The 12447-nt window shown below is 41.5% G+C and overlaps 1 protein-coding gene across 1 annotated transcript in view; it reads right to left on the bottom strand.

The window, feature by feature from the left end:
• Nucleotides 1-12394, bottom strand: part of NCBP1 (nuclear cap binding protein subunit 1) — a 31512-nt gene extending 19118 nt beyond the window's left edge. Inside the window, exons 1-10 of the mRNA XM_068929048.1 lie at nucleotides 12015-12394; nucleotides 11776-11861; nucleotides 10864-10964; nucleotides 9153-9309; nucleotides 7916-8023; nucleotides 6448-6569; nucleotides 5879-5948; nucleotides 3947-4162; nucleotides 2728-2825; nucleotides 1297-1360 (exon numbers count right to left, since the gene is read on the bottom strand). Coding sequence (XP_068785149.1) covers nucleotides 1297-1360; nucleotides 2728-2825; nucleotides 3947-4162; nucleotides 5879-5948; nucleotides 6448-6569; nucleotides 7916-8023; nucleotides 9153-9309; nucleotides 10864-10964; nucleotides 11776-11861; nucleotides 12015-12048 — 1056 coding nt within the window. The 5' untranslated portion in view covers nucleotides 12049-12394. The remainder of the gene's footprint in view (nucleotides 1-1296; nucleotides 1361-2727; nucleotides 2826-3946; nucleotides 4163-5878; nucleotides 5949-6447; nucleotides 6570-7915; nucleotides 8024-9152; nucleotides 9310-10863; nucleotides 10965-11775; nucleotides 11862-12014) is intronic.
• Between the last annotated feature and the right edge of the window lie 53 nt (nucleotides 12395-12447).

Below are 12447 nucleotides of genomic sequence, written 5' to 3'. Positions count from 1 at the left end.
AGTAATATATTTGATCAGGAATCACAATATTCCTTGAAGGTAATGTACAGTTGAGCATAAAGCACCCAGCCATACAATCCCTTGCAGCATCTGAGGGTTTACAGTCAGAGAAGATGCTTTGATGTGAAGACGGAAAGGCACTGTTTATTTTAAGATTTCTCTTCTGAATTCAGAGTACAAAAAGACAACCAAGCTGACAAAAAGTAAGCTTTACAGCATTCAGAATATTTGGTGTTAGGGTAAAAAGATGAATTTTCAATCCCACCTTTGTCAAGGTAAACCTTCTACATAAGATCGCTGTAATAAGCACTGAAATTCCTACTTAGTTAGTTCCTCATAAAGCCTTTACACGACAAGTTGCCACCATTACTGAAATCTCTTAGAACTTTTCAATACGTGATGGAAATTAATGAAGTTTTACACAGCTCTGCATCTTGAGAGTAGGCCCTTGAAAAGAGGCAGTAAGAAAAAAAAAAAACCCACATTCCTCTTCTGATCTATATTATGCTTATTTAAAATCCTTCAATACGGAGGAAGCCCAAGAAGAAAACACACCACTATTTTATTGGAAGTGCTTTTCAGTGGCATCGTAACACAGTCATTCCAAGTGACTTAAAAGGTTCACACACAGAATCACCAGAACAGTTGAGGCTGCAAGGAAGCTCTGGAGATTGTCTTCTCCAATCTTCTGCTCAAAAAGTAGGGTCAACTACAGCAGGTGGCCCAGGGCTGTATCCAGTCAGGTTTTGAATATCTCCAAGCATGGAGACTCCACAGACTCTCCAGGTATCCTGTCCTAATGTTTCACCACCCTCAGAGTAAAAAAAAGATTGTTCTGATATTTGGATGGAATATCCTGTATTTTAATTTGTGCCTATTTCCACATGCCCTTTCGCTTACTAGTCACCTACTTATTTTACCTTTTTTTTTTTTTTTTTTTTTAAAAACGGAAAGCAACTCAAACTTAGCCATCTCTTACAAATTCCTTGTACATGAGAACAAATAGCATATTTAAAACTTCCAGAAAAGCCTGAGAAACACTACAACCTGTTATAGCAATGCACTAAGGGATCTTGTTCACCTGATTAAGGCTCCTAGGCACCATGTTATAGAGGGGGAGAGGGGGGAAAAAAGCACTCAACTGTATGGAACCTGCTCATTTAAGCCATTCCTTTAACTCAGCACGGAAAGGCTCTGAAATCAAAGCAAATTTAATGGCTTTATCACGCTGTTAACTGAGAGGCGTCACTTGGAAAATAAAGAAGCCACAAGAGAGGTTATTTATAAAACGCATACCTCTACTATGTGGTAATTCAAGGGGATCTTGTTATTTCCTGGATAGCTCAACAGCTGTGCAGCACTGCAAAATAATAGATACATTTAGTTTAGAACACAACACTGCATACATGATAAACATCAAGCAGAGATACAGGGAAAGCTTAACTCCACGCAAGAGTTTACCTTGCAAAGCACACAAAAATCAACTACTCTTCCAAAGACTGTCCATTCACCCACAGAACGCTTACAACAGAAACAGCACAAGATCATACCAGTATTGCCTAAACTATGGATTGTAAGGACATACTTTATCTCTGTTCAGTTACTTCCCTTGAAAATATACCAAGTCAAATGCAGTTTTGCATAAACAGTCAGGGAGATCTGAATGCTGGCATACGTTCACTAACACCTAACAGACAAATCTGGTACACGAAGAGGAAAAAATCTCCAAAAAACAGATCTGCTTTCAAGTCATTCTCAACTATTAAACTAGTGGGCTACATCAGAAATCCTCAGGCTACAAACGCTTCATCTGTTAATCAGCTCATTATCGCTATTACCAAGCAAACAACTGCTACTTTCCTGATTTTAGTTCCGGCTCTCTGGCACCTCTTAAACCTCCCTCTAGTATTATTTTCCTCAGAGAACTAAAAAAATAAAACAACACACAAAAACCTACCCCCACACACGCTGCAGTGACTTCCAACAACTCTGGATTTCTAGTTTCTGTTGATTCAAAAAGCTGCACCCAAAAACCTACATCGCATCCAACGTAAAAAACAATGTTTCTGTCTTTTTTTTTTTTTTTTAAACATTGTATACCAAGTTTGGTAGCTCCTACTTGGAAGCATGATAGAGGGGACTATCTGCAGCAAATCATCTGGGTTATCAATTACCCACATCAGGTTAATTACTCAGGCAGAAATGAAGAAATGCAGCTGGACTACTTCTAGCATTGCTGAATTCAAACTAATAAAATTGTTTGGACCTGCAGTAGCTCCCCAGAGCTAGTTCATTTCTGCAGTGCAACCCTGAAGAGAAGAACACAACAAGAGGAAGAGCAAAAGCAGGTTTATGAACTGCAGTGCAGGACCAGCTACAGACGGAATCAGTTCAAGGCTGGCTATGCCTGAACAAATCAACTGCTTCAAAATTCCAGGAAACATCATACAAACACACTCTCTGCAGTGGAACGCATGAATAGTCTTGTGTGCCTACGCACTTTTTTTGTCACACATCCAAGACTATCTAGGAATTCCCTTCCCAAGAAACCCCTGTTCCCCTGGATCCTACAGCCTTACATTATTCCACACACTAATTATAGTTCTCCAAATGCTCTAATCCTGAGCTCTTGGGTGACCAGTGCTGGGCTCCACTTATCCCTGATGCTACTGAAGCTGCAATAAGTACAAGTGGTGCTGGGCCCCACAGCCCTAAGCATCTCCCTACCAAGTCTTTCTCTCTTTCCAGTGCGATTTGATGATGCAGTGAAGGTTTTCTTCTATCACAAATCGTTCAACAGAGTGACTGCCAGGCATGACAGGGCCCTGGGAAAAAAAAAAAAAAATTCACTAAAGATCACTGTTCATGGTGGTATCATGGTTAACACACCATCCTACCTGTATTTACAGGTGGAAAAATTAGTCCAACTTTCACACAAACACACTGATCTCTCAGCTGCCCTGTACCGTTTAGGACGGAGGAACCACTTGTAACAGAGCTCCATGCAAACCTCAGATCAGTGTTCAAAACCAAAATTAATATTGGATTCATCACAGAAAGGAAAGGAACAAAATAAGAGAACGTCATTGTAAGTTCATGGAGTATCCACCAGCTCTTCCATGCTGTGTGCAGTTTTTGTCCTGTTTTCCACTCTCCTCCTTACCTGCTCCCAAAACAATACAGCCAAACTAGAAAAAGTTTGGAGAAATACGAGAAAAATGACCTAGAGTACAGAACGGATTCTGCGTAGAAGCAATTAGGCAGGCTACTCCCATGCAGACTGGAAAAGATACTGGTGAGCCAAAACATGAAGATGACTTACAACGTCAGGAATAGTGTGGGCAGAGTAGAGAAAACACAGGTCACGGTCTCCTTTGTTGCAAAAATCAGGGGTCATCAAATTAAGCCACAGCGTACCAGGCAAAGGGAGGTAGGAAACTACTTGGGGGAAAACACGCATTCTGCTGTGCAAATGCCATGCATTTGACCAATGCTGGAGATAGAACATTGTGCCAGATAGACCTTTGATCTAACCCAATCAATCACTCCTTTGTTGTATACTCCTCCAATGAAAGACATTGATGCATATTGCAGAACAGTCTTGAAACAGTCCTGTAGGTAACTAGGCTGAGAAAAGACCAAAGTCAGCAATATAATGGAAAACGCTGCTATCTGAATGCAGTTATATGAGCATAGTATAGCGAATCCATTAGAGAAGCCATTCAACACAGCCATTTTGAGTGAAAGCATCCAAAAACCCCACTTAAGTTCTTCTCCTCACAGATCTGCTTTGTTTGGTAACTTAGCTAACTAAGTTACCTAGTGACCTAAGGCTGCTGTGTCTTCAAACCACCAGCCATTCTGGGAGAAGGGAGACAGTATTTGGCCAATATCGCCTTGGTACCCTGGCTGTAAAAATCACCTCTCTCCCACAGCAACCACATACCTCAGGATCATCTGTGTAGTCAAACATCCTAAAAATAACCCTTGGCATTGGGTACACTGAGTCCTCAGTGTGAGGTGGAGGAGTGAACGGAGGCAGATTGTGTTGCAATGCTTCACAAAGAATGCTGTCAAAAGCCAGGTAGGGCCTCAGAATGTGTCGTTCTTGCCAACGGTCTTTTTTCAACTTCTGAATCTGAGACCAAAGGCAGTCTAAATACTGAAGGAAAAAAAATAAGAAACATCAGATACGCTGATCCTTGTAACAAATCTTGCAGGTTCTTGGATTATCAAAAACATTTCTTAAATTTCATATTACCTTCAGAAAAAAAACAAAACAGCTGCTTAAACTGCTTATTACAGATCATCTGATTCAGGAAGCCAAGCAATAATTTGAGAACGCTACACACCAGAGTTGCTCCTAATTCCACACACCATTGTGTTAATAAAATTTAACTGCAGTCAAGGTTTTAAACACCAGAATGCAGCCCAGGAATCCAAGCAGACTGTAGCCGTCTCAATCTGTCAGCAAGACCACAGACTGACTGCAGCTGTGAACATTACCTCAGTCAACGCTTATTGCTGGTATTAAAAGATACCTAATATCAATATTATAGCTGAAGAGACATTCTGCAGGACTGCCATGCTATTCCCAGAGCGATCACAACTACCAATTATTGCACACTCACGACAATTACAATACTGAATATTAAATATTTTTGCCACAGTTTCTAACACAATTGCAAGTTCCAGCACCTCCCAGAGACGGCATAGACACCTGTACAACTGGCAATAGGCTTGCTTTGTTTAGTTGCTTTCCTTGTTCTTGCCAAAAGTAGTCCAAGAAATCTGGGGCAGTAGGGAGGGTCCCACAGACCCCCAGAGCCTGTGGCCTTACTGAATGAGAGTTTCAAGTTATAATTAGTACAAGAAACGTCTTTACATGCAATTGGTTTGTATTTACTGAAGACTACTAGACCTTACAAGACACGGACAAAACTAGTAACAAGTTCACCTGAAGAGAGGAGTCATGCTCATGGTACTCTGCGTATCATGTAATCTTGAATGCACTCTGCTAACCTCTCCTTTACTGAACTAAATGAGGAAATGTAGATATTGGGTAGGCAGAGCACATGTTGATAAGTCGGTCATAATTGGACAGCTTATTTCTCCAAACTATGATAAACAGGACTCTTGCTAAGACTAGGAATGCAAGAACAGGTATCTGATTTAACCAGAACCGCAAACAAAATGTAAAAGGATCATGTTCCAAAACTTCCCAGATCAATTTAAATCTCATCATGCTTTCCAATTAAGTTTGTCCTCAGAACAGTTGAGGGAGGAGACGGAAAATAAAAACACCAGATATGGCTGTTTTGGAATGGAATTTGCTTTTATCACCTTTCCCCTCCAATATTTTCGGTTTAATTGTGAAACACTACTGCACAGTCACTGCTTCATAAGTTTGTATGCGTTTATTTAGCATTTTCTAGAGCTGAGAAAGCCAAGCCACTACAAAAAAACAACTAAACAAAAAAACGCTAATGATTTCTTTCTTGCAGGGAAAACATTAAGGGATAAGGAATTACATTCTGCTTCTCACAAAGGTCCTTTTAGCATGAAGCCGTATCGCTGCACTTCCCAAAAGAATACTCCATTTTGTAACCATTCCTCATTTAGTAATATTTCCTCAGGGAAGCCATCAGCAAAAACAAAACAATCTCCTACTCACCCAATACAACCTCTAATTTAGGCCCAAGACTTAGAAGAGAACTCCTTACCTAGAATGCATTGGGCATAATGACAAATAGGAGACAATGCAAAAGTATTAACATTTTTAGAAACACCTTTTACTTTTACGGTTCTGAAAAAGAACCCTTGAGCCAAAAAATGTTTTTCAAACTTTTTGAAAGAGTGCAAAGTAAAGTCCACTCACTTCTTCCTGTGGATGAGGTTTATCGGCAGTCCAAACTTGTAACATGGGTACATGAATCTTCTGGCGGCGCCTGTTTACACAGGAAATAAAATCTAACGTTTAGAAGGCTGACCTTGGACAGCAGTGTTTTCTTACTGCAGTTCTACTACTATTCCATCTCTTCAGTTGAAGTCTATAACATATAAACAGCTGGTTTGTAAACATAAAATACCACTATTACCGTATCTCGACGGTAGCGTTAACTTTTTAAATAGCGAGACAAAAAGCAGATACACTGCAGAATACTTTGACAACAAAATCAGTCACTATTCAAAGCACAATTATACCTGCAGGTGCTCCAGTACGACCAAAATAAGACTTTCAACCTACACTAACACTAGAGAGAGAATTAAACTTTTTTAAATTCCAAAAACCTCTCAATCTGTTCTATACTCCAGGTTTTTTTTTTTTTCCCCCCAGAACTGTTCATATCTAAGATTTTAGAGTATTTGTAAATGAACAATAAACAAAGCAATTAATCCATGATCGTATAGATATCAATAAGTTTTTTTTAATGGGTTACAATTTACTTTAGATAGCTTTCTGTCTGAGACAAGAGGCGATCCATTTCGGCATCCTTTTTCTCATATAATTCCTTTCCAACCCAAGGCAAAGATGACAGAAACGCAAACATATACCAGTCACATCGCACCTACAGGAAAGAAATAACGAAATCTAAGTATACAAGTAAGCGACAAAATATTTCAGACGAGCATCCCATTTTAAATTTACTTCAGTCAAACATTAGCAAAACCGGTACATTTTGGGAACCTAAAAAACAGCTCCAGTTAAAGGAGCAATGAATACTTGCAGTTAAGGCCACTTGTCAGGGGAAGTTCCTAAAGGCAAGCATCAGACTGTTTTGACAACATGAAAGCACATTTCAAAGGACAGATAACTACCACACAGCATATTTGGAGATGCATTCACAAGACACTGAATTAAACACTGCATGGGCAAAACTACTAAATTAAGAGTCTGTTACAGCTCTTGGCTCAACTGACTTGTTTCAACCTTATTAATAATGGAGATTAGGAAAAAAAAAAAAAAAAGGTCAGTTAAACGATGGCAATATCAATTCACCTTTTGCTATACAGCCAGTAAAATGTAGTGTATCAGACTATTCCTCTCACAACAGAAAAGGCATCCATGATAAGAATAAGGGATTTTACTTTGTTATTTTTGTGCCTCTATTTGACAAGGTTCCTTTTTACACAGCACAGTTTAACGTAAAAGTTTTGAGTCAAACTGAATTCGACACGTTCTCCTGGGAAACTGCAGTTTAAAGTTTCAAAAAGTCTCTTACTCAAATGCTCAAGTCATTCAAAGCTACTGCTGCCAAGCTGCAGGAAGAATTCTTTGTAAACAGTTTTGCAGTTGAACTGAGTTTTCTTCTGATCATATCTATCAGCAGAATGATTTACTGGTTGTCTCTTCCTAGATAGGCCTATGACAGGCAGTGAAAGTTACATGTTACGATGACCTTAACATGACTTTAATCTTCTTTAAGAAGCTTAAGCACAGAGCTAAACTCAATTCTCATAGCCCATGTTATGCTTGCTGGATTGACAAACCATGAAAAATATAGTCCTGCTTGAAACATGCTATATTTAACTTGAAACATGATAAGAAGATATTAAAAAAAAAAAAAAAAAGAGAGAGATTATAACTTCTGGGGTCCTTCTGCAGGTTAACTATGTATCACAACCGCACAGAAAAGGTGGCCAGAAAAAGGCATTAAACACTCCAAAAATAAGGTCAAATGAATTCACTTCAGCTACCTCACTATAGAACACCAAGCCTTCTTATTGTATGCATGTATTTTCTAACTGCTACAGGCTCCTTTTACCAGCCAGCTCCTAAGGAACCTACACATGAAAGTTCCTTTAGATTATTACCTCTAAATCTTCCCTATTCTAAGCATAAACACAGAAGCAATGCTACAATACAATTGACTGTGAAAACAACAGTAGATGAGGTTACAGATCTTTTGCTTACTTGGGGTACGTCTTCCTCCTGTGTCACACTCACAAAGTTCTCAAACATAGCTACCATTGAAGGTGCAGCTATTACATGACAGTTCACAAGATCAGATAGAAAACGAACCTAATAAGGAAAAAAAAACCCTTGTTTTATTAATTTTTGTTAATAAAGCAAAAAAACAAAAAAAGCTGTGAGATCTTTGTAACTGACTCCACAAGAGCAAATAAACATTACTCCAACTACTGAAACCAGCCATCAACAAAAATATAGTACTCAGTACTACGAAGGCAGAAATACCACATACTGTACACAACCATCTGTCAACCCTGAAAAACAAGCCCCATAAGCACTGTCAAGGATATTGCTCTTTATAATATCTGTAGTCTGTTTCACGCCAGTAATACTGCAAGCACAAGATTTCTACTTAAAAAAGGGTGGGAAACACCAGTACGCATTTAAGGACGTGCAGACTGGCTCTTATTACAGAAGGAAACCCAGGCGTGTCTCTATTCTGGATGGTATGAGATCACTAAAATTAAAAAAGTAGGAAACCAATTTGGACTAAGGAAACAGTTCACCACTCAAATAGCAACTGTGATGAAGAAACGTCCAGCACTATTACTTTCGTGAGATCCACTGCACTGAACAGTCTTTGAAAAGTCTTTGCCAGAGATTAGCAAAGCCTTCTACTGCCACCGTCTCAGTCATCGGTAAATGAGCTTTCAAAGAGAGACTGCGCTGAAAACTACCTGCTTGATCTTCATCCCCTGCTAACAGCATGAAAACATAGGCCTGGTAACAGTCAAATACAGCTCTTAAGAACCAGATCGTTCATTTTCTTTTCCACTCCCCCATGGAAACCACAAGAACAACATACACCTTTGAACACAAGTAAAAATGAATGTCTTTCACCTGTCCTTCATATCTGACTGCAGAACAAATGGGGGCAGTGGGAGGGAAAGCAGCTTGTATTTTCTGTGAGCTGATTTGTCACATGGCAAATAAGCAATTGGAAGTCAGTTTTGCAACTGTAGTATTATTTTTCTCCATTTAGAAAGGAGAAACCTTTCGTAACACAAATGCTCCTGGCACATCTGCAGAGCGCTGCATGCTGATGCCAGAAAGGACTATAAGACAAAAAAGGGTTCCAGCTCTTCTAAGTATTAAAAGGAACAGCAAATCAGTTTAAAGAGTTGGGGTGGGAGTAACAGCAAGAGGAGGAGGAGAAAAAGATGTGAAAAATGCCACTTACTAAATACACAGCTTCATTATACATATTGACTTTCAGACATTCTTTAAGCTGACGAATCATGGCTTCTACAAATTCTCCACCAAAGTTGTAGTTCCTGGCATTCAGTAACCCAACTAGTGTTGTGTAAACAGTAAGCTTTTCTGGTAATAGACGTGCGCTGACATAGAAAAGAAAGAAACATTGCATTACATGTTCACTCACCATGTGACAACTGACAATTACATAGCACCTTAGAATGTGCTTCGTTTAACTTCCAACTCATTACAGGTTGAAATAAAAACTGCTAGCCTGATATTCGATTTCTATCCAGCTGACAATATTTCACAGATAATCTTTTTCAGAACCACAATCACTTCAGAACGCAAGCGCTACTTGCGACTTCATTTAAGGTATTTCCTTTTTAGTTTTTTCCACTTGGGTGGGTATTAAGGTATAAACTGTGGTCTAAACAGCGTGGCAGTCATGCTTTAAGATCCTTGCAGCTGTAGTCACTGAATCAACAAAACCTATATAACTTAGACAACAGATGTTATTGAAAACAAAAGATAGGAGAAGACATCAGTCTAGAATAACCGATAGCAGTGATTTCTAATTACAACGTTTTAAAGATCGCCAAAATGTATAATTTTATAGAAACTTCTGAAAATACCAGATTCGTATTTTCAGATGTTATTTCATATATGTGTGTGTATTTATATATACAAATAAAATGAAAGTGTTAGAATTTACGCTACATTTAGCAAGCTGTCTCAACTTTGTCATTTTAAAAGTCATTTTGTTATACAGCAACAGCAAGATTACATGACAGCAGTACAAAGTTACATGGTTAAATTTGATTCCAAGTTTCTCAAGTCTACGTGGCTGATTCTACACACAGCGTAGCTTAGAAAGGCTGGGATGTACTGTAAATAATTCATTTTCCTCAACTCTTCTTTGTATGCATGTAAACTAATGCCATACTTTCATAAGCATCTTACTGCTATGGGAAGTGAATCTACCATTTGTCCTACATTAAGAAACTGCTACAAAATGGATGAAAAGTGTCTATAAAACTAGAGCTAGTGCAGTAGTAAGAGCTAGTGCTAGAACATTCTCCTTCCCCACCATCCACTTCCTTTATATACTACTGTAGACGTGACACAACCCCTTCCTTGGGCACATCTCTTGTGAGCCTGACACAGGCACCTCTGCTCCTGCACTTTCCTAGGGAGAGGAAGAAGTACAGTTAACCATGGGAGAGCTTACATCCAGCTCTTCCATCTTCCCCCACTACAGAACGGGCTTTTGAAGAGAGGAGCACCTCCTTGCCAGAGAAAAGGAATGAACAACATGAAAACAAAAGACAATAAAACTGAATCAGTATTAGCCGCTAGTAGTTCTGGTACTTTAAGCATTTCATTCAGAAAGAGAGTGTTACCCAGCATCACTGCATTGCTCATTGCAACTGAAGAGCAACTTCTGTCTGTTTCATGCCTTGTGCTCATTTCAAGTGAAAGTACTAAAAAGGAGGAACTTGCTTGAATTATACCTACTACTTAAGAAACTTATTTCGTTATTTCTTCTGTTTGGAGCAAGATAAACCATAAGTTATAGCAGCATTTGAAAACTAAAAACTGTTCTTGGCACTTACGCCACCTTAAAAACTTAAACTTTTCCACTGAGCAGAGAAAAGAAAACACCTCCCAGATTCCCAGACCTTCTGCATACGTACACAGTACACAGAATTCTTAGTATCTTGCTTTTGTAGTTTGGTAGATCAGCTTCCAGAACACCAGCTAGGCCCTCCAAGTTGCTCTCCAAGGACGAAGTACTCTAAGGAAGAACAGAGAGTCTCCTGATCAGTCAGGCAGTATCAACCCATCCCTATCTCATAGGTGGGAAAACAAAGAAATCAGGTAAAAGCACTATTCTACATTATCTTCTTGTTGAGAGAAACTATTCCAACCCCGTTAGTGGTACAGAATTGCTCTCCTAGGCTAGGAAGAAGGAGCGGAGATCACTAAGAACGGCTGCAAGTGTGAGTCTACCTCCCCAGCAGGGAACTGTAACATCTCCTGTGAGACAAGAGTTAACATTGCCTCAAAGATTTCTTGGTAACAAAATTAAGCAACACATTAACGATATCAAGTGAAACAAAACACCTTCATAGTTTGGTTTTGCCTTAGACAATATACATGCCCCATCACTTGGGTCATTAGCCTTTCCCACACGTTTTTAGGAGCCTCAACCAAGTCAGAACTTGCGACTCAGGCCACAGCCACATCTCAGTAATTCCTCCCAGATCCTGGAAAACTGGGAACAGCAAACAAAATTCACGAATACAGAGCGCTAACTCTTCACTGATGATACGGTATCATTGTGTGGGAAAAACATGGGCATTTAACAACGTTCCCTTTTTGGCACCTGATGTTGTGGCACCTGAAAACTTCCCAGCTAATCTCAAACATTAAAAAGAAAGAAAGAAAGCAAGAAAGAAAGAAAGGAAAAGCTGCTAATGAAGCACTCTTATATAACACCATACAAGGCGGGGTGGGGGGGGGGGGGAAGGAAGATAAATCTTGTTTGCCCCCCGCTGCCCTCCGGGGCCCAGCACCTCAGAGCCACAGAGAAGCGCCCCGCATACCTTCTCTCCCACCCTGCATATCAGCGACTCGAGCCTCTCCTCGATCTCCGACGGCTCCGACGTCCTCCGCCTCTTGTGGGGCTGCCCTGCTCCAAAACACCAAGCGCTCCGTTACTCCCCCCCGCAGCCGGCGGTGAGGTCCATACCCCCCCCCCCCAAGCAGCTCCCCGCCGCCCCGGGCGCCCCCGGGCCCCGCCGCCGGGAAGAGGCCGCCAGGGCCGCGAGGAGATGGCGCTCACCGTCGCTCTCGTCACTGTGCCGCCGCCGCGACATGGCGGCGCGGCCGGGCCGGGCCGGGCCGGGCCGGGCCGGGCAGCGGTTGGCGGCGGTTGGAAGGAGCGCGCGCCGCTGCGGCGCAGGTGAGAGGGGGCAGGGAAGGAAGGAAGAGCCGCGCCGAGGAGGAACGCGGCCCTTCTACCGCCTGCTTCCGGCTCGCCTCGCCTCTCCTTCCGGGGCAGCGGCTGCCGCGGCGCCTCGACAAGCCCTCAGAGGCCGGGGAGCCGGGTGCCGCTCTGCTCCCCGCTCTATGGCGCGCGTGGAGGAGTTCCGGGGCGGGAAAGCGGGCAAGGGACCGGCGCGAAATTGCCGCCCTCGCGGCGCCGCGCAGAGGCCCCGCCCCGCGCCGCTGAGGCTCCGCCCCGCGCCGCGTCGGGAGCTGCGGCCGGTCCCTAG

Source organism: Struthio camelus, chromosome Z, assembly GCF_040807025.1.
Source record: "Struthio camelus isolate bStrCam1 chromosome Z, bStrCam1.hap1, whole genome shotgun sequence".
In the NCBI taxonomy this organism is placed as follows: Eukaryota; Metazoa; Chordata; class Aves; order Struthioniformes; family Struthionidae; genus Struthio; species Struthio camelus.
Note: the sequence above shows the minus strand (reverse complement) of the source record. Positions and strands in the feature narration are given on the sequence as shown.